Source organism: Dermacentor silvarum, chromosome 2 (genome assembly GCF_013339745.2).
Source record: "Dermacentor silvarum isolate Dsil-2018 chromosome 2, BIME_Dsil_1.4, whole genome shotgun sequence".
Lineage (NCBI taxonomy): Eukaryota > Metazoa > Arthropoda > Arachnida > Ixodida > Ixodidae > Dermacentor > Dermacentor silvarum.
Genome location: NC_051155.1, coordinates 208,282,770 through 208,305,672, shown reverse-complemented (window position 1 = coordinate 208,305,672; position 22,903 = coordinate 208,282,770). Strand labels below are relative to the sequence as shown.

The 22,903-nt window shown below is 44.9% G+C and overlaps 1 protein-coding gene across 4 annotated transcripts in view; it reads left to right on the top strand.

The window, feature by feature from the left end:
- LOC119442498 (cAMP-dependent protein kinase catalytic subunit 3) overlaps positions 1-22,903 on the top strand; it is a 140,457-nt gene extending 117,554 nt beyond the window's left edge. The window contains exons 3-9 of one of the 4 annotated variants that reach the window (XM_049662209.1): positions 2,942-3,205; positions 7,232-7,342; positions 7,514-7,633; positions 8,711-8,806; positions 10,687-10,744; positions 12,221-12,298; positions 21,203-22,903. In XM_049662209.1, coding sequence (XP_049518166.1) covers positions 2,942-3,205; positions 7,232-7,342; positions 7,514-7,633; positions 8,711-8,806; positions 10,687-10,744; positions 12,221-12,298; positions 21,203-21,331 — 856 coding nt within the window. In that variant the 3' untranslated portion in view covers positions 21,332-22,903. Of the gene's footprint in view, positions 1-2,941; positions 3,206-7,231; positions 7,343-7,513; positions 7,634-8,710; positions 8,807-10,686; positions 10,745-12,220; positions 12,299-13,698; positions 18,638-21,202 lie in introns of those variants that run through there. The other 3 variants (XM_049662208.1, XM_037707398.2, XM_037707397.2) reach the window with 3 other exon arrangements.

Genomic DNA, 22,903 nt, shown 5'->3' with positions numbered 1-22,903 from the left:
GTTGAGCCACCTCTGTTTTCAAGCATAGCGTAACTTTAAAGCAGATCAATAACGAAGTTGTCAGAAGAGATTGCTTCGAGACCTCATTTTACGGTGTTCCTCTTGTTTATCTCTCATCTATTTTTCTTTATTCTGCGTCTTCTGCACTGCGTCGCAACAAAACAAAAAGTTATAACGGCCGACGTACAAATATAGTCATAGCGACCTACGCAGAAAGGATTGTGTGCATAACGCGCGAAAATATATAAGAAACCTCACAAAACCAACTTTAGCTCGGACGACAAAACTCTAGAGGAAGAAAAAACACATAGGGAACCGCATAACATCATCAAAAGAAAAAAGAAAGGAACAGTACACACTAGCTATTTAAAGAGAAACATGGCTTGTCACGCAAATAATTCCGATTTATACAGGATTAAAAAAAAAGTACAAACAAGCGTATCGAACGCCGGTGCGTAGCCAATATTGCGAAAGGCATAAGTGATAACTTCACTCATGTTTACAGCGCCGTTTCGAAAACAAGTCAAATTAAGTCAGGACGGTCTTACAAGGACGAGTCCCGACATGGCCCCGCTAAGCTCCGCTAACGGTGACGGTAAACGCATTATAAGATTTCACAGGAAACGACGCTATCTTTATTTTATTGAAACGAGAGTGGACATAGCGCATGCTCGTATCACATCTCCTGAAACCGATTCAAAGTAAAAGCCACGTGTCACACGTTTTCGAATCCCTGTAAACGGATTTGGTGCTGTAGCTGCTTTGCTATATTCGCGCGAACTCACTAGTCAACAAAGTGATAGCTCGAGTTTCGCCCGACTTCTTGTTTTGTTAACACCTTCCGCAGGAAGACGTACGAAAAGTAAAGTAAAAGAGGGAAGACTTCAGTCGCAACACCAGTACAAAAAAAATAATAATAATAACAGAAAGAGAAAAAAAAAAAAGACGAGCTGGGTAAGACGCCGGTCAATCTTCCGGAAAGCGAAGTGCTTCTGGTTCTCAGCAGGGATATACTATATGCCTGCGAGGCCACTCGGGAGAGTGATCGAAACAGCACGTGGTCTCAATTTCGATGAGAGCTTCCTGGCGCTTACCGGGCTTAACTGCACTTCAGAAAAAGCCGCAGCTATAGTCGGGTAAAAAGAAGCTCATGAGCTGCAGGGCTTGCAGAGCGACGCTAAGCCGGACTTTAAAAGCTTCGGCTCGTTTTTCTTCTTTCTTTTCTTCGATGTCTCGTGCTACGAACGATGAACAAATATTTGCCATATCTTCTCATTCCAGCTTTCAAAAAAGCGAAGCTGAATAAAATGGTTGCCAGAGGATTGATGCTCTCGTGCAAGTGGGAGAAGCCGCAGGAGATAGAAAGAGCGGAAAGAAAAGATTTGAGCGTAGGTTGAATGAACTGTGTGCAGCTTGCGAGGAGCGTTGACGGTTTGCGCTGCATGCGCCTTACTTGTCGGGGCTTCTTTGCGTGAGCATCTTTGCATGTGTAGAAGTGCCCCGCTCGTGGCGGGGGCCGTTAGCTGTGCTCTCTGTCATGGAGGGAAATATGTCCTCTCTGTTTATCTTGTCCAAGAGGTCGGCGAGAAAAGGGTTCCGACAACGAGCCTACTTAGGCACACGCTTCGGAGTCTCAGTAGCTCTTCGTGAAACGACGTAGTACGCGGCCGCTTGTCCTTGTCCGTAAAGCTCGCCAATGCAAAAAAAGAAGAAAAAAAAAAAGAAAGAAAAAAAAAAAGACTTACGCACAAGCGGGCTTTTCTGCCGAACATTGAAGCGTGTGAAGAAGCCGACTAAACGAATGAGTTGTTGGCTAGGGTCGACTGTTATCCTTTCATCAATTCGGTGACTCATACTCGCAATACCGCATTGGTCGACAGTCGGGTGGATAGCGCAAAATTATAATAGAAATTAAACGATAGAAAGAAAATTATATTACTAATCAATAGATAGTGCCATAAGAAAGACTAATTAAAAAAAGAATGAAGTAATCCGAGTGCACGTAATAACAGCGTTATTTTGTCCCAGGTTAAAGATATTAAAAATACGTGATCTGACTTTAAGACTGAATGTGTTTCACTTATTTATCTTTCTTGACTTTAAATGGGTATGCCTTATTTATGCGAGTTGAATATAAGTTTGAGTGTGATAGTGTGTGGTTTTTGTTTATGTCTGTAGCGTTCATTATTTTAATCTTTATGTGAAAAGAAGTAGCCGGCGCGAATTAAAGACGCCAACATCTTCCAAACATCATATATTTTAAAAATTATATAGAAGAAATACAAATGTAACTTTAAATAAAGAAAGACAGAAGTAAGCATATTGAGCTTACGAATGGTGTTACTGGCTAGGAAAGATGGTCTTTATGTCTGGCTTGGTGTTTGCGGCCACCTTCTTAGATGCTCCGAACTTCCTTAGATGCCCTACGCCAGGTGCAGTGACCTCAGGGACAAATTTAGGCTGAGACATTGACTTTTTAGAGCGAAACCAATTGCGGAGCTAGTATATCGTAGCATTTGACGTGGTTCTTGTCGTAGCTTCTTTAGAGTTTTCTTTCGAGCCTGCCCAGCCCACAAGTGCTTGTCTTTTTTAAATTATTTTTTATTTTTTATGACTTTTACATTTGCAATGCAGCTGCAATAAATGAGCTTGAAAATTCTAACCATTTCTAGTTCGCGCCGCTCAATATCAACACATTGAAGCTTGGATATATAGATCGCAGGGAGAGGCCTTCGTTCTGCAGTGGACATAAATATAGGCTGATGATGATGATGATGATGATGATGATGATGATGATGATGATGATGATGATGATGATGATGATGATGATGATGATGATGTGTCGTAGACCTGTAGAGTGGAAAGGGTGGTAGGAAGGCTGCTTTCAGCTGCTGCTTATAGGTCACCTTCAGAACACCTGTCCGGTTCTCCTGGCGCGCAGGTCCTGGACGCACCACGACGCCACGTGCCTGTACATGCTGTTCGAGTACGTCTCGGGCGGCGAGCTGTTCACTTACCTGCGCAACGCGGGTCGCTTCACATCGGCCACGGGCTCCTTCTACGCGGCTGAGATCGTGCTCGCCCTGGAGTACCTGCACCGGATGCACATCGTGTACCGGGACCTCAAGCCTGAGAACCTCCTGCTGGACCGAGAGGGGCACCTCAAGATAACCGACTTTGGCTTCGCCAAGAAGCTGCACGACAGGTCTTTGTCGCCCTCTCTTTCTCTCTCTTCTTTCTCTGACACACTTGCATACCCGGATTCATTTCAAACACACTTCACAAGAAAGACGTGTCTGCACGATTAGAATTCATTCATTCATTCATTCATAATAAGAATATGACGCTCGTCCGGCATGAATGTCATGTTGCCTTGAATAAAGCGCTCGACAGTCATACCAGCTGTATTTCATCCCTCCCGCAACAGTGGTGACCTGTGCGTGATCACACGTTGAAGGAACAATGAAACAAATTATCAGCTGGCCTGACTGCCGAGTGTTTTACAGAAGGAACAACGTGGTGCTTCTCCTATAGGCAACGCCCAATGTTCTTTTCCACGTCTTCCACTCACTCACTTATTAATTCATTTAGATAGCCACCTAAAAAGGCACTGCCGTTTAGGACCTGGTGAAAAGGCAATGATATTCCCGGGGACCCTGGAGGAGCCTCTTACACCAATATGATATCATGCTCCATCAGCCGTTACTCAGGAAAGCAAAATCACTACTGAGCGTCGAAATATTGCTACGCCTAAAATGCATGAAAAAATCGACCTCTCATAAGAGAGGTCGATTAGTTCAAAATGAAAACAGAATCTTAAATAACTGCAACAAAGCGGCGCATGCCTGTTTCTGAAGCGGCGTCGACTTCCTCCATAGTAAAAGCGACGGTGCAGAACGCTGGAGTACACGGTAGGAACGTGTGACTTTTCCGTATGCTTGCAAAATCTGGCGATTCACTTCTTTTCGAATGGCGCTGTGCCGGCGTTTCCTTGTCCAAATTGATCGCGGTATAGACATGCCCGTAACATTTCAGTCGTGTTTTGACAAAGCACGTTGTATTGGCACGTTTTTAAGTAGCGTGCGAGCTCATTCAGTGCTTTCACCTAAATATAAGCGGCTGTTTGGCTATTCGACGTAGACACGCTTTCCAAATAAAGCAAATGGCCGAAGTTGAGGAACTATAGTCGCGGACAACTTTCTGTGGCAATGAGGGGAAAGCTACGAAGGCAAAGCGCGCAAAAGGGAGAGCGCTTCTGAAAAGAGTGTCGCGTTTTAATCCACGTTGGTTTAGGCTGGGGAAGAGAAAACATAAGCAGCTTAGTAGCAACAGTTAAATAAGACAGAACAAACCAATGAGCGTAAAAGTTTACTTATTTTGCAGCTTTTCCCTTCCGCGTCTGGGCAAACGCGAAAGCGTCGCACGTGAAAGTTGTGTCGATTCAGCGTCCGTTCCGAGCAACCAAAAAGCACTGTCAAACGCTGCCGGACTACTTGACGCGCTAACACATGTGCAGCATCCACGCGCCCGTAGCTTTCCCTTCATTGCCGCAGAAAGTTGTCCGCGAGTATAGTATATAGTCCTTCCGGAAAGCAGCTTTTGTCACCACTTGGCAGTGTAGCCGTTTCCAGGAACAGAACTAAGACTACGCGCGTCTTGTCTACAAGTAACGCTTTAACTACGCGCTTCGTGCACATCCGCAGTTTGAAGCCGCAAGACACGGTACGTGCGGAAATCAGCGTTACTCTGAGCTTTTGGATAGCATTCTGCCTGGTCGTCTGCGGAAGACGACAGTATGCAGTTACGCGTGTATAAGGTCATTCCGCCTGTACTTTACTTTTTTTTAATTTTCAGTGGCCGGTCTAAAACGGGTATACGTATACAAAGCAGCGCATCCGGGTTTCTCACATAAGATATATATATATATATATATATATATTGTCGCCTTAATACCAGTCGTTATTATTTGTTTTTCGTAATTTCACCGTGTGTCACTAAAAAGCCCATGTTACAAGAGCTCAGACTGGTGCCCGTTGACCGACATTGTCAGCTTTTCATGCATAATTTGGCTACGCGGCTATTTGACGTTGCACGCGCGTTTGTTGTCGCAAGGAACATAACATTTTGAGTAAATGCAAAAAAAAAGTGTCCCATGCCTTCTTTTTATCGATTCTGAGCGCCAAATCTTTATCTATAAAGCAACAAAAATATTATTTAGTTTAGGAAATAGTCAGTACCGGCACAAATGTAGTCATTTTCCGCGCTTTATCATGCTAGCATTCGGGAAACGTTGGTATTTACAGTTTGGAGTAAGTCGCCAAGGTATAGGAGGGAGGAATAGCATCTTCATAGCCACTTCGCCGATACTCGTGGCATCTGTATATACAAGCGCCGCCGGCTCCATTGCTTCTCGAGACGGCTTGTCATCGCTCCATTTCCTATGTAAGTCTACGTGGGCGCTGAAATATTCACGAGCGCGTGGACTTTTTGTCGTTTTAGTGCCTGCTATATGTCACGTAGGAAGCGGTGTGTTTGTGCATGCCCTCTGCTTCCAGAGAACCGCGTGCAGAATTCATGATACAGCGCATACACGGGCGCCGTGTTCCTATACAAACGCTGCATTCGCAAGCACTGGGCGAGAGTGCTGCGGAGCGAAGAGTCGACAACTCGCGCTTGCGCGTCTTTTATACATGGAAGAGGCGCGTGGGGTTCACTTAAGCCCCGAAGCCATATTGCCTGGGAAAAAAAGGTTAGCGTTTTCACATGCGAAAAGGCTTTTACGCGTATAGCCGCTGCGAAATCTGAGTGCTTCTTTATGCTTGACGTTGGCGACGAGATGCCCTTCTTCTCGGTATATGATTCCTGGCGCAGTTATTAGAAAGAGGGTTACCTGTAAACCGACCTTCGTGAGGTGTATTTTGCCTCAGAGTGCGACTTAAGTGACCGTGCTTGCGAAGGGGCTGGAGTCAGGCCTTTACTGAAAGAATGTCTTGAGAGCGCTCATTAGGGATATATATTATGGGATGGGCTTCACTGTGAACTCTTTGTTTAAGGACGCATGTTCCATCCGGCGGCGATGTTCAGAAACCCCTTGAAGCAATGTGTGTGACCGGTCTAGTTGGAAATTCATTGTAAAATGAGCTTGTGTCCGTTCGTTCTTTCGGTCGTTCGTACGCGTTCGCGCTGTTCTTTTACATTTGCAAATTTCGTTAATAATATATGGGTAACAAATTTTAAAACCCGATCTACATGAAAATTGGTGCGTGCCTATAATCTAGCAGCCACATGATCTTGAAATTATCCACCTCCCTTATTCGTAAACGGTTTTCCTCCACTCAGAACTCCACCTCGATAGTTTACGGCTAGAAGACTGCACCGCCTCTCAATCGGAGTGGTCCCCGTGCTTTGAAAACATTCCTTCGGGATTCCTGAAGCTGTAACTTTGTAACCAGGGCCGCTGAGCGTCTTAATGTGAAAGTGCTGAAACGGGGACGTGATTCCCAAGCAACTCTTGATCGAAGGAACCACCGAGGAGCATTATTCAAACATCAGTGACCTTGTTCCATACACACTGCATGCTTGAATTCGAGGTAGATGGAGTTTAAACCCGTTCGTGAATACAGACTTCAGACTTCCCGCTTGGAGTGGCCAGTGGAGACAAATGAAAAACAGGCCTACGCAAGCCCCTCTAGCAGCTAGCTGCTCCGTGTTCGACTCATTCCTGTGAACCACCCTCCAGCCATTGCCGTGTCAGTCCACTCATCTCTTTCTCTTCTATCTCCATTTACCCTATATGGCGCTGTTGAAGTGTCCTCACACTATAGAAACAGTCAAACACGTCATAGTTCCCCTTTACTTCCTGAACCCCATCATTCCCAGCACTCTATACTACTTACTGCCTGCAAACACGAATGGCTATATACAAAGTGGACGCAAGGTCATTATTCTATTTTTGTTATTCCCCATTTATCTTTCCACCCAGTGTAGGGTAGCAATCCGAACGCTCGTCTGGTTGTCCTTTCTGCCCTTCCTCTCCTTGCTTTCTAGCTCTCTAATCACTGTATCCGCCCAAAAAAATCACGTAACATAACGCGCTAAAACGTGTATGCACGTGATGGTTCCCGAATACTGCCAATTTCCGCCGTATACGGCAATAAACACCCGATGCGCTGCCGAATTCTCCAATGGATTCCTTTAACCAATCGTTCCTTTCGTCCATCGTGCGTCGCAGCGACTGGTCGTTGCTGGCGATGGCCGTGGCACTCCGCGGAGGATTGAGGAGCCAGTCGCCGCCGTTGCGGTTGGTTGCCGAAAGGGACGACTTCTCAGAGGAGTCAATTAGGTGAATCCGGCCTCTGATCGTGACGAAAAAAAAAAAAAAAAGAGGGAGGATTGCGGGTGTGGAAATGATATAGTGTGTGGTCTCGACGATGTCGCGTGTAACCCGTGTTGTTTCCTTTTTTTATTTTCTGTCTATGTTGCACGCACACGCGCGCGCATACAAAAAAAGCAGGACGTGGACGCTGTGCGGTACGCCCGAGTACCTGGCACCCGAGATAATCCAGAGCAAGGGCCACAACCGCGCCGTCGACTGGTGGGCGCTGGGCGTCCTCATCTACGAGATGCTCGCTGGGTACGTCCACCGTCCTTACTATACAGTCTCCTTACTATGCAGTATAAGAAGAGTGTCGTGATGCATACGTCAGTCTATCATATTATAATCTCGCGATGATGCCTTGCGCGACGTCGTTTTATACCCTTTTTGTGTTGTAGTGCAGTCTCACTGTTTTTTGGTTATCCTTTTAACCGCTTCGGACGAGATTACCCCTGACACAAAGAACCAGCTTTGTTACGCATTGTGTTCGATCATCGACACCGAAATCTTCTCGAGCACAATCGGGGCACAAAGCGCGTGCGATTATAGCAGCATCAAAGTGAAGCATGCTTGAATTCAAGTGACATATGGCAACGCTCCATCTTCACCGAAGTTGACTTGCACTGAATAAAAAGTGATCATTGCACTGAGCGGGAAAAAATTACCGGGAAACAAGAGGCCTTGCGGAGGGGACAGACGAGCGACTGTCCTGTGCACCTGGCCTCTTTTTTCCCGACATTTTTTTTTCTCGCTCAGCGCAATGATCAATGCGCAACGCCAACCAGCAGTCTACAGTCCGGACTAAATAGATCATGCTCTAGAGCACCTGTGTAGTAGAGCTATATTTCGCCCATGCGAAGCCGTCTTTACAGCGCTTGTGACATGTCAGCCAGTCCGGAGTCACTTCCTTTAGAGGCGGCAAATTCCTTGCCGGTTGCGAAAATAAAAGTAGGAACTGTTTTAGTTGAGAAATTTTGCAAAAGAGAAACAACTTAACAATATTGGTATAAATGAGCGCTGAAGGAAAATGACCGCTTCCGCTAGATTGGTGGATCGCACCTCTGAGACGATAAGTAAGTCACGTTTACCGAGAGAACCCGTTTGATTTGCCATATAAAGGCATAAAATGGAAAGGCCAGATAAGAGTGCAGGGCGCCAAGTGCATTCGTGTTACAACGCACTTGAAAACGAATTATGTCAACGTTACGGACACTGGCGAACGCACAGCGGCGCCATTTCGGTTCACTTAATGTTGTTTGCGAGTTCAGCTTACGTCCACAGCGCGTGTGTCCCGCGTACACCGCTGCACCTCACGGTCATTTTGCTCTACATTAGGTACCCTCCGTATTTCGACGACAACCCCTTTGCCATCTACGAGAAAATCTTGGCCGGAAAAGTGGAGTGGCCAAGGCACATTGATCCCGTCGCAAAGTAAGTCCTTGCATTTAGTCAAAGCGGCTAGTGCAACGGTTTCAATCGTTGGCTATCAAAAACCGACTTCCATATCTACCCGAATACCAAGATTTACCCTAATTATACCAAGATTATACCCGAATCCCAAGATTTCAGGTATATGTGGTCACTGTGCTCGAAATAGTTAACTGCGTAAATAATAAATATTTAAATTACCTCTCATTTGGTTAACCTCCCTGCCTTTACTCTCTCTCAATTTCTGTGCTTGAAATTGTCGTTATCTTAACGCAGAAATGTCATCGCCACTTCGAGATATAGAAAAGTATAATTGAGCTAAGCAGTGTTTCCTGTATTCGCGCCGTAAGAGTGTTTCTTTCTTGATGAAAGGAACCTTATGGCGTGCGCATCTCGAAGAGTGTGCCTTCTAGACATTCTCGAAGAAGAGAAGACAAACATGCATACATGCGCACGACATGTAACCACCGACAACGATCCGCGGCCAATTTCTCAAATGAAGAGATACGTTGACCGTTGCAGCGATCACCAGTGACAGCATCTTAATTACGTGAAAATAGTCACTGACGATATTTGTTACGTATACGCCGTACTTGCGTACGCATCTGGAAGCGAGCTTGCATGCGTTTTCGTTTACTATATGCACCGTTTCACACGGCAAGAGACTACGTTACTTTATCGGCAGGTTTTGCTAAGAATCACTAAAAGAACTTTTTGCCTCAAGCCTAACGCGTCAACCGCATTCGTGTCTGGGTCTGTATTCACAAAAATTTCTTACGCCAAAACTGTTCCTAAGAGGAGAGATACCATCCAATCGTGATGTTGTATACAAACTATTAGCGAATGCGACCGGCCAATAGCAAACAGCACTTATGACCAAAATGTTTTCTGAATTCGGCCCTTGGTCCTGAGCGCTAGTGTTAACACATGAGCAGCCTGACAACTATGGGTGCGATCCAGTTCTGGCTAGCATTGGAGCCAGGCAACTTTGATGGCTTAAAAAGTCAACTTCGAATCAAATTCGAAACCCAAGTGTTCGAGTGCATTGGGAACGTGTCTCTGCAAGATGACGCCACGTCAAGTCGCCAGAAAAGCTAAAAAAAATAGAAATACGCATTCATTATTGCACCTGCCGCGGTGGCTCAGCCAGCTAAGGTGTTGCTGCGCTTCTGAGCACAAGATGGCGGAATCGAACCCCGGCCGCGGCGGCTGCATTTCGATGGAGGCGAAATGCAAAAATGCCCGTGTGCTTGCGTTGTAGTGCACGTTAAAGAACCCCAGGTGGTCAAAACTAATCCGGAGCCCTTCACCACGGCGTGCCTCATTATCAGAACTGGTTTTGACACGTAACACCCCAGACAGAAGATGAATTTAAATTAAATTTATAACGATCATATGTATTACTACTTTAATAGACCTGCTATGCCATTTTTTATTTATTATTTATAATATTTATTATTTACGCAGTTAACTATTTCGAGTACAGTGACCACATATACTTTGCTATAACTTTTTGCCTTAGCAAAAAGAAAAAAAAAAAAAAAGAACAGAACCCTAAAGGAAAAGAAAACTCGACCACTGTTTCCCGCACAGACTGTGAGGTAGTTATCACGTAGACTTCTCGAGTTCTTAAGTATTCTAAAATAATAAAATATTGCTTTTTGTATAATATTATATCCATAACGACTATAAGGTTTGTTAGCGTGAGTGCAGAGCGAGGCGCGTGATCACCAGTAATGGAAAAAGCGATTTCGCCGAGTTTTGTTGCATTAGTTGAACCTTACAAACGAAGGAACAATTCTTATGGTTAACGTGACCCAGAGTAAAGTTTTTGAGTCTAGACTATGATGGAAGTTAATTAAGGTTACCCTCCACATTTTTAGAGACCTGATAAAGAAGCTCCTGGTGAACGACCGGACGAAAAGGCTTGGAAGCATGAAGGTAATTTTCTGCGCCTTTGTGTTGCTGTGTACTGTATGCCATCTCCAACTGTCGAAGTCGCACATGCTGCTACACCTCGATTCCAATGGGCGGATACAAACTATGATTAGAAAAATCTCGATTCACTTCTATCCCCTCGTAAAGTTCGTTAAATTAGTAAAACCATAGCTTACTAATTTAGTTTCTAATTTATATACTCTATAAATGCGAAACGAACCTTTGTTAAATAGCCTGTATGCATGGAACTGCGCTCAGGCAGCTTCCTTTTCTCTGTAAAGGATTTTATTTTTCCACATTCTTGATTTCTCAGGAGCCAGTTGCAGTAAAAAAAATATCGAAACCTTACGTTGCCTCACAATGAAGCCTATGTAGTTTCGTGACTTGACCATGGTGCGTTGTGAAAGTATTTGCATGATGTAGTACGTAACGACTGCTGTGTGAATACGTGTAATGATACTCCTGCATCAACGTCATGATAGGCTAGCTGCTTCTGTAATTATGCTTCTGTATTTGCTTGTTTCGAGGTTGTTAATTAGGGTCGGCCTGTGCTTGGCTTTCATGAAACGAAGGAGCACCGCGTGACAGGTCTTAATTAAGCAGCGTGGCAGGGGAACAAATCATTATACGCGTGCTTCGCTGACCGTCCCGTTTCGGTATGAGCAGTGCTTCCTCGGTTAAGCTTCTTAATACCTCGACGGATTGCCCGCTTGCCATTGTGACGCAAGGTCGGATGGTCCGGAGATCCCTGATGAAAGCCGGATTTCATTTCTCAGTAGCGATGTTCTGTGTGTGATGAAATTAGTCAATGTTTATCGTAGGTTAAAGCACTGACGTTACAGAGACTTTACTCCGAAAGTTATTATTGGCTGCTGGGAACTCCTTTATGCGGGAGTATGGTATCGTATTGTGTTCAACTCCGCTGCCGAGATTTCTCACTCCCCGCAATGACGTACGTTTATTCTGCTTGTATGGAATAAGAGTGAATGTACTCCGTTAATGTACTATGAAAGTTTAAAAAAATGACGTTAAATGTGGGGCATGCAGTTATTTTATTTTTTTCTTTTACAAGGGCTGTTTTTAGGCATACGTAATCATAAAACATACATTATATTAATGGGTGCAACCCACATTGTGCAGGAACTTCAGTGCGGTTTTGTAATGAGAGTCCTCTTTAACGCACTTTGCCGGTTACTGTGGAGGTCGTATGCCTTCTAATCAAGGGCTGCCGGATATGTGCCTGCTGTACCAGCTGCTGTGGACTTGGCTGGGCAAGTCCACAACAGGCAGCACACATTTGCTCCTTGTGCTAGGGTCGTACAAGTAGGGGCAGGTGAGAGTCAGGCAAAAAGAGTTTGCAAATACTTCCTTTGTTCTCAGATTGTTTCCCAGGGCATCCTATAGCGTAATTTCTTAATAGACTAGTTACACAATTGCTTGGTCTTTAAGTATGGCTGTATATACGCGAACACGTTTCAGAACGGGGCCGAAGACGTCAAGCGGCACAGATGGTTCAAAGGGACGAACTGGGAAGACGTCCTCGAGAAGAAACTCAAGGTGAGCAGGAACATTTACTTCGGTAACGAAATGTATACGACAGCGAGTTTCTTGGATTTCTGCATACTGAAATGCTAGAAACGTTCCAGAAGGAACCACTGGCAATACTTTGCAAGCCAGCTGTCAGTTACAAAATAAATGTGTTCTTTTAATTATAATTTTTTTTTCTGCAAGAATTGCAAAATATCAAGCAACACAGTAAAATCTACGGACGCTTCGGGCTTTTTCGTCGGACTAGTACGAGGTATAACTCCTAGATGGGCGCAGCACTCAAAAACGTAATTAGTCTAGCAACCAGAGATTACATGACGAACCGGTGCTGTAGCAAAATAAGTGCTAGAAAGTTGGGCGTCCCCAGCAGAGCGGCTTCGGTGACGCTTCTGTAAACCAGTGAAGTTTGCGACTAAACCACCCAAGTTTCCCGCGGACCATGTGCATTCCATCCACCCACTTTAAGTTAAGAACACAAGCTGCTGCGTGTAGTGACGTCGCATGGACGTAATAAGCCTTCTCGTGTTATAAATAAGACCGTTACCGAAATATGTATAACCTGCTTGATGGCATAAATGCTCAGTTTAAGTACCACAATTTAAATGCCAAAAATTAATCTACGGCAACATGTCGAATTGTCATCGTGGGAATACAAAACACTGGTCGTAAGAAAATCGTGTTGTTAGGTATGTCGCTAGTGCTCTTTTACTGCGTGAACAAAGCATCCATTTCACGAAGAGCGGTCGCAACTATTGAGGCTAAACGATGTTCCCTAAAAAAAAGTCCCAGTATTCCAATCTTCGTAGATTTGCGAGTGGCCAGAGCGGTCTTTAGGGTCCCGAGTTGGAATACCTACTCAGATGATAGCGCATTGGAACTGTAGGGCGGCATACTAAGAGAACGGTCTTCCTCACTTTCTGCCGCTTGGAAAGGACTTATAGCTCTCAGAACGCGGCGCGGCGTCCGCACTAATCATTGTGCCAAGTGGCCCGCGGGCTTTTGGCAAAAGGCTATAGGCGAACAGGTGAAAACGTATGTTTGGGCTAATTGGTTTACTATAGTGGCAAACGGCACCAGAGAACACGACGGACAAGGAAATGAGACGGGGACATTCACAAGGCGCCTTGTGATCGTCCCCGTCTCGTTTTCTAGTCCGTCGTGTTCTCTGAAACCGTTTGCCAATAGAGGTAAAGGTATCGGCGCGTAACCTTCTTTGACTGACTCTCGTCTCTTCTTCTCTCTCCTCTCCCAATGTTTCTTCTCTCTCTCTCTTCCTCACTGCACGGGACGTGGTCTAACACCCACTTCTACCAACCATCTGCACGTGGCCATGGGTTTCTCCTCTCACGTGCCTGCTGCCCGCCCTCTGCACCAATCGCACGCGGTCCACCACCGCCACCACAACACAGCCGCCCATAGTGCCCAAGGTGTCGCACGACGGGGACACCGGGAACTTCGACGACTATCCCGAGCGGGACGGTCTCAAGAAGCGGCCCACTTCGTCCTGCTCGTCGTTCAGCGAAAAGGACGTGGAGACGTTCGACGACTTCTGAGGAACGAGCATCCACTCACAACTCCGCCCATGCAGCGGAAGATGGTGTGAGCCTTTATTCACTCCGTCTGGTCGCAGCCTCGGCGGGAGACCTTGACTCAGCAAGAGACGTTGGCTAGTGCGGCTGAGTAGGGCGGCCTAAAAGATTCAGCGGGGGAGAAGGTCATGTCACGTGATCACTCTCCAACAGAACCGACAGCCGCCCTCTACACGAACGCACTACGTCCAGCGTCGTTAGCACCTCAGTGGTTGAACATGAACTGTGGCCGTGCTCCGAGACGCCGGCGTCTACCTGTCCGTCACGGCAATTGCCGCGGCTATGCCGCGGTTCGCGTGGCTACCGTGTACAAGCCTTCGCTGCTCTCGCTAGACGAAAGTCGTCGTATAGTGGAGGACGTTCGCTGTGCTCGCATTCATGTGTAGTATTGTATTTCTTTTCTCTCTACTTTCGCATAAGCTTTCTTGTCTCTTGAGACGGGAGACGACGCTATCATGCTACCGACACAGTGCCGAAAATTTCTTGCGCCGAGTTAGAGTGTTGAGTGATCATTGATTATAGCCAAGTGCTTTATGTAGCTACATGAGCAGCCTGTTTTGATCACATTCTGACGTTTGCACATACATTGGTGATTGCGTAGTTGCAACTTTGGGGACGGTACCACCGACTGTTGGCTGCCCGCCGTCAGGCTTGACGCAGCGCATGTCAATGGCTGGTTAAGCTTGCTAACTGGAGGTTACGTCTTTTAATGACCACAAGAAAGTTACTACGGTGCGACATTGAAAAGAACGTCGAAAAGTGTACTGTGTGACAAAATGGCTGTGTTTCTCACATGCTCATGTTAGTCTAGTCACTATAGGTTTGATTTTGTCCTCTAGTCTGTAGTGTTATTACATGTCTTCGAAGCCGCGTTATAATCCTGAATATGTGAGTGGCGGCTCTGTCGTAGATTGACTGTTGTTAAAGAAACACGTGCATGTAGTCGTTGTGCAAACTCTTTGCGAGTTATGACCATCACAGGCTTTATTGTCTACAGAGATGTGCGCATCGTTGCTTCAGCTCCGAAGCGAAGCTCTGGTCAGTTTACAGCCTAGCCTTGCCTTGCTAGCGCCAAGTAGCTAGCCATTCTCGACAACTACGAACATCCCGCCGGAGAGGGACAGTTCCGGCAACAATGATCCCAAACATAGCGCAACCAACGCAGAAAACTTGAGTGCGTTCTGCTGGATTAGGCAATAGTACTCACGGTAAAAATTTGCTTACAAGCGTAGCGAAAAACACAATCTCTTGCCTATGAAGCAGCCGGAAAAGACATCGCCAGGGACCACGAAAGGCACAAAAAAGAAAAAGAAGCAAGAAAATGGGCTGGATAAATGCTAAGAGATGAATTGCTACGGCGGTCTTTTTTTTTTTTTTTAATAGTCAAGCACTATGATATAACTGGCCGCTGACCAGTGCCAAATTTTCTGCATGAGTGGAACTAATGTGGCATTCTTATAAGGCATTAACTATTCTTTACGAAGATCAGACGTCATTTGAAGGATTTCTTTGTGTTGAATATGACGCAACATGTTAGACGAACCTTTTTTTTTTTTTCTCGCTTTTGCAATTCACAGAGAAGCATACGTCAAAAAAAAAGTAAAAGCAAGAAAGAAAATAAAGAAAACGCTGGAGGAAAGCAATTGGGAAATTGGAAATTGGTGGAGGCTTTCAGTGCTCGGCGCTTTATGATGCCCGTGTGCACTCGTGTATATGAAAATATCCGCGAGCGACGGTTACACATCACATTTTTATTCGACCGCATTTTCTCGTAAGAGCGGAAAGTTTTCACGGGCTTTATATTAGCATTTATATAGAACTAGGCGTAACCAAGCAGGGTAAGAGGCAAGTGCTTACAGCGAACTATAATGTGTCACTGACAGAAACAGGGTGTTATTAGATATACTGACTGATATTTTTATACACATCGGAGCGAGTCACACTTGAATGAAAGGACGTGCTAGAATGTGCGCAGCACAACCAACAGCCGGCATCCGCGCATTTGTGCTTAGCTGATGGCCTATTAATCTCTCGCGCGACGTGACACTTGACAGAAACAATCACTCACTCAGGCGTTGTGACCATGCCAAGCACTTTAACTGAGGCCATGCATTTGATTACGGGGAAGACAAGTGCGCATGTGGTGAAACATTGAGCCTGGTAGGCAGAATTAAAGCTCTGAGGGTCACCACTTTCTCGAGATTTGCGGTCGTGCAACGGCTTTACCAGATGATTATATATATATATATATATATATATATATATATATATATATATATATATATATATATATATATATCACTGGCCTCCCTACACCTCACTGTCATATGAGCATAACATAGAAAAAGCAATGGCGATCAATTTAGCGCTGGCATGTTTCAACCAATCAATTTCAGGTTTGTACAAATTGTTAAACGCCTGCTGCAATGAAGAGAAAATGTACAGGCCCAACAAGAACTTTGAGATGGTGTTAAAATATGCGAAACAAGAACAAATTTGGCCACGATGCTCAGGCATTACACCCCTATCCATTATGATGAATCTTAAGGCTTTCAGTGCTCTCATTTGCACTTTGGGATCAGTCCATACAAGACGAATGTAGTACAGGAGTCGCTAAATCGTAACCAAATTTTGTTCGGTTGCGACGAGGTATACCCATTGCGAACGTAGCTTCTATTCAATTTTTTCTTCTCCGCTGTCATCGAAGTTGCGCTTTCTTGCTTTTCGTCAGATGAACCGATTAGCTCAGCAACAGGTATTCAAGTGTCTTCGCGAAGCTTAGACGTACTAGCTTAGACGTGTTCTGGAACACGGGAAGATATATCGGAGAAAGTCGGTGCCGATAGCGGCATCTTTTGAATCTGTTATCACGCATTAAGGTTGTGTTGCACGACTGATCTACACGAAGTCCAAAGTCAAAGTGGGTACCGACAGATGTAATAAACGTTAGATGAACAGGGGTAATTAAGGCGCCTCAGACAGGCTGCCCGACGTTTCGATAGATGTACCGGTCTTTATCTAGGGTATAGTGAAGACAGATATGTCCACCTATCGAAACGTCGGCCAGTCTGTCTGAGGCACCTTATCCCTGTTCATACAACTTTTATAGTTCTATACAAAGAAGATACAAAGGGAATAGAGAAATGACAGATGCCATAAGCGTGTCCGGTTTGCTAACCTACATCGGGGGTAGGGCAAGGGGAGAAAAAGAAAGAAGGGAGAGGGAGATAGCGCTAGCAGTGGAAACACGTGGGTTTGCCAACCAGGTCTTCAGATTGATTACCTAGCTGCCGACACATTACGCCCGCAGATAAGTGGAACAAAGTAGGTGATTGCTGCAAGAGCTGTGAAGCGCTCCGTTGAAGCACGGCACCACGAGATGTCGTCACAATCGTTGATGTTCACATCTACGCGTCTTTCGGTATTCCCGGCGTATACGTGTAAGTTCATTCGTTTACGCCACGAGGAGGTCGTGGTTTACGCCATGCCAAAATAAACTCATTCGAGGCGGGTTTTATACATATAGGCCTAGTTCTTGAGCGTTTGCTGCTTACAGTCGATGTGAAAGCGGCAGCCACTTCGCGAATGTCGCCGCCACAGCTAATTGTGTGCGTCTTTGTACCAACACGCTAATGCAGCGCTTCGCTTAAGCGGTACAACAAGCTTGTGTGTTTATAAGGGACTTGTCGAAAGAACCTGCAGATTTTGACCGCTTGCAAGGCAGACGGCACATAAACATGAGCCAATGCTGCTTAGCGCATTTAGTATGTACAGTTTTTGTTTTGTTCCAGGCACACTTTATATTATAAAAAGACGGTAATTATGAATATAAAAGCGCGTCATGTATCAATTTGAAAACAATATTCCGCGAAATCTTCTCTTGATGTACAGATAAATATGAGTGCTATAAAAAATGTTATTGATGTGCCTTTGGTATTCGTGTGCTATATATTGTATTAACAGCAGCTGATCGTCCAGGTGACAATCTGTTTTCACAGCTACGAAATACGAGCTACCGTCCCAACTATGAAATACGAATGTGAAAAGCTGACATCGTGACCACGGGAACTTTGTGAAAGCTCTAGTGGCGCGTAAATGAGGGAAAAGATTTATACTGCGAACGGAAATATATATAGTGGAAATTTCTGAGTGCAGAAACAAGAGCAAGAGAGGAGGCGGGGAGGGGGAGGGGGATGAGAATGTGGACAAAGCGCGAAAGGTGGTCACTGAACTCAACTTGGTCGCGGTTTTCTTTGATGTAACAGCGCGATCGTGGAAAGAGGGAGCATTCGATATTCTTTCAGATCGCGAATACTGTCAAAGTTTGAGTATTGTGCCAAGTAATTATGCTGAACTGCCGAGCCCAAGAAGTCAGCATCGAAATTTTCGCTGCCATGGGTTGTGTCGTGTTAGCGCAGAAAGAACAAAGGCTTTCCACGACTGTCTGCTTTGCGTGCAGGGTTTTCGTGGCTCTTTGTGGCGTGTATAGAAAGCATGAGAAGCGTCAGCAAGGCACCTAACCGTTGTGTATTGTATTGCGCTTTGAGAGATGCACTTCGCGCCAGTCACTTATTTGGTGTACGAGTGTAACGTATAGCTGTGAGCTTCGTTTTGTTTCGACGCCATTTCTATGTGGACAGTAGTCGTTTGTTCTCTTAGTATTCGAAGAATACAAGATGATGTGATAATAAAAGGTCTGCCGCTACTTCGCGGCAAGAAAAAATGAAAATGTCGTTGAACGTTGTTTCATTCAAGCGTCGCAACATGCCTCGCTGCTTCCTCGGTTTGGTCTAAGCAGTTTTGATGTTCACGTCGATGCTTCGTCTCGTACGTTTTATTTTCAGGATGTCAAGCACAGGAAGTCGACTCAAGATCAGAGAGGAACTTGGAAACTCTTAGTGTAACAGTGTAACAAACATGCATGCGTCGGTAGTTTTTGTTTGGAGCATGTGACTAAAATGGTTGGTACCGGGTACTCAACGGTGAGAAGCAGCACGTTTGTTTTTCCTCCTTTCTTTTTCGACCTGTTATTTTTTATTTTTTCCGTAGCCGGAAACTTTCTTTGCATGCTATGCACTCCGAACACTAAACGTTGTGCTTGATTCCAGAGATGGGCGAAGTTCGTTAAACGTGGGACCTCTGCATTTGTGCAGAGCTTGTGAAGATTCATCAAATAATCTGAAATAGAGATCAGCCAAAGGTACAACGACGGCTGACCAGCGGACGCGTTAGGAGCGTAGATATGACTCCTGGCAAGTTCGGCGACATTAGCCTACCGAAGTGGCACAGCTCTTCAGATAAAGTATAATTTTTTTTCTGGCTGTGCATTCCGACCACAGATGAAGAAGCTGTGACAATGATGGATGGAGAACAGGTAAAAGTACCGATACAATATAAACAAGTATGTGGTCGCTCCGCATGTAAAAAAAAAAGAGGTGTTTAATATCGATCAAGGTTTTTAAAAAATAAAATTCGAGATACGTCACCGTGGTTTAAGCGCCACATTCAAGGAAAGAAGGTCGTCTTTCCTTTTTTTTTTCTTCCAGTTAGTAAGACATTTTTCTTGAGAATGTTTGTATTACAGTAGAAAGACAAGCACATCCAGGGCCGAGTGCTCAACGTTTTTCACAGCAGCGCAAGCCGAATTCGCATAACTTTACGAGAACATCTACTGCACAAATTTGTATAGTCGTACTTATAAGTGAACAGAACGCCTGTTGCTAAAAAGCTAAGCTTTCTTCCGATGTTTCTGTACTATATATAGTGGCGTTGAGCAGAAAACTGCAGTCTGCAGCTCAGTTATTTCAAGGACACACGCGATGATGGCCACCAAAAATTGGTTTCCTGCTTATTGATACTGTGTTCCATTAACTTCTGAAAGCGACTCTACATGTGCGCTACCTTTTCGCATCGTCATCATTCTCTCTTATGTTCACTAAATCTGCAACAGCAGATATATCTCACGCGAAGTCTGCAGTTGCGCATTTAGTAAACTGAGGACCATGAACTCGCCGAGAAGCGTGCCCTGTTACGTCGTCATAATAATAGTCATCTTTCTACCCTCCCCCACCCTCCTGCTGCCCCTTTGCCTGCTTGCTGGCCCAGAGACATCCCATGCTGGCCGCTCTGCCTTTATTGTTAATGGTAAACTGCAAGCGGAACTTTACACTGGATTAGTAAACCGTATTCTGAAACGCCAAGAATGTGAAGACGTATATTCAGGGTGTTTCATTTTAGCTGCACCAAATTTAAAAAAAAATGCCTGTGGCAGATAGCACAATTATAATCCTTGATCTAAATTACTCGATGAGGCGGCCATTACTTCCACGAGAAATCAAAACGCCTAATTGAATAAGTAGCATAATTACGCTAATTACCTTTTAAGTTAATTACCTTACTGCACATATTTCAATCTACAAATTATAGCCACTGAGTTCGCAAGGCGTATCCACTTGGAACGAATTCTCAGGACTGAACCAGTTTCGGGACATTAATTTTCAAAGTGTTTGACGAAATGCATGGGCGTTCCAGTTAACTTTTGAGAAAAACGCTGTTTTGTGCATTGAAGCACAAGGTTAACTGGAACGCCCATGCATTTCGTCTGACAGTTTGAAAATTAATATCTCGAAACTGGTTCAGTCCTAAGAATTCGTTCCAATTGGATACGCCTTCGAACTCAGCGGCTGTAATTGGTAGATTGAAAGATGTGCCGTAAAATAATTAATTAAAACGTTAATTAGGGTAATTATGTCAATTATTCAATTAGGCGTTTTCATTGCTCGTGGAACTAAAGACCGCTTATCGAGTAGTTTAGATCAAGGATTATAATCGTGCTATCTACCACAGGCAATTTTTAAAAATTTGGTGCTGCAAAAATGAAACACCCTGTATATATATATACGTAAGAAAAAGAAATGAGAAGACGTTCCCCATCATCTTCCCGCGACGTCATGGATTTGGCGAGTGTACTGCTCGAGACCATTTATTTGTCAAAAACTCAGGATTACATTGCAATATAAATGAACTAAATATTCGACGTAGTTAGTTCGAGCACTTTTTAGGCATGCACTGAAAAGACACGACGTCACACTAACGTTGTGGAGTTGAGGTTCGGGCGTGAAATAAAAGAAAAAAAAGAAGAAACGGGAAAGCCTTGCTTTTCTTAGTGTTCAACCTTTTTCAGCCAAATAAATGCAAGTAACTTTGAAAGAATACGCTTTTAACTTGACTTCGTGTTGCTCTTCAGTGTCATTTATACACTTGGGAGCAAACTCCAGAAACGTTTCCAAGAATCATGTGCTTGTCTCCACCGATTCATTTGCAGCCTCCCATCGTGCCCCGCGTGGCCCACGATGGCGATACCCGCTACTTCGACCGCTGCCCGGAGAGCAAAGTGGTGCCGAGCGAGCACGGATTGACGCCGAAAGAGCTGGCACTCTTCGACGATTTCTGACTCGGTCATTTAACGTACCAAGCATCGCGCACACACATCGCAAGCGCATACACACAAAAGCCACACGCACATAAATGAAGGTTCTGTGGTTAGCATTCCAGTGCTAACCCTTTAACTTACTTCCAAGCCGGAGCTCTGCTCGTCTGACCTTCTTGAATCAATTTCTCAAAGACTACTGTTACAATGCTGGAACGCAGTTGCATTTCCCTGCTTCGCTGGAAACGAACTACGCTTAATTAGAGAGGTTTAGATTAGGGGACGGAAGTGGGGCACAGTACTGCGCATGCGCAGACCCCTTGCCTAGTTGAGCTGGTGCGCTCACGAATACTACTTTGTTGCTGATATTCATCTAATTACCATCCGATCAGACAGTAGTATTTTAAACTTGGACGTGCGTTGAAAAAAGATTAGTTCGAGTTTCCCTTTTTGTTATTAAGAGTGAATATAAAGTATGAAATATCTCATATACACGTAATGTCAACATCAACAAATTATGCGTAAACAATTTTTTTTTAATTTTCACACAGTAAAATCCAGAATATTTCGCTCACCTGTCCCTGTCGTACGAAAACGGTGAGCATCTATATAGGTCCGCCGACTTGCAGCAGCTGAAGATGGCGGGACTTAGATTGCGGACTAGAAATTTTAGTTTGTCAACTATAAATTCCATTTACCGTAAATATTTACAGCAAGGCATGTTTACGCAAAATTTTCGAAAGTGACAAACGGTCGGTTTCACTACAGACCGAAGCCATTCATTCCCCCGCGACGCGGGCGGGAAATCAAAGCCCCGCCACCTGCAACAGCGGAGAATCGGCGGACCAGAGAGCTCACCGTCTCCGGACGACAGGGAGGCTTGAGCGAAAGAACCTGCAATTTTACTTATGCGTTTCGTTTTCATTTTTTTATTAATTCGAGCACTTTGAAAGAAGTAGGCGAGTATGGCAGAATGTCACGAGCGATTCTTGATTATACCAAGGCAGCTTCATCTGGTCAGCCTGCGTGGGCTTTGTAACTGCCGAAAAGAGTGTCTTTATACCACACGCCTACAAATGTAACGAAATGAGGCATTTTACAGAGCCAATAAACTTGCATTAAAAAAAGTGTCTTATTATTACATTTTTTCCCCCTCACATGACAGATCACCACAGGCAGCCGAAGGGCCCTGATGCGATCGCCATAGCTGCCGGTCAACGCTGCACGAGTACTAATTGTGGCCCCGTTGTTTCAGAGGGTTGTAGACTGCAGAAGGTTCGAAGATTGACCTAGATGGTTCATCTTGAAATTATCGAGCCAGCCTAATAAACACAACGCACAAGGGAAATTCGTGTCGTCCCCCCGTCGAGCTGTAAACAGTGCCCGGAATGAAGTCGGGCTATAGTGGGCTAAAAATGATTACGTTTAATGGCCCCTCACTATAGTTTGGGCTCTGCAAACAGACAAGCGCGATGCGTAAATCACGCGATGACGATCGTGTCCGCAAATTTATTCACCGTTTTCGCGGAGCAGTTTGTTTTAGAGAAACGAGATGGCGCTCACGGCGGCGCGCCATATACGTCTCCTCAGCGACCG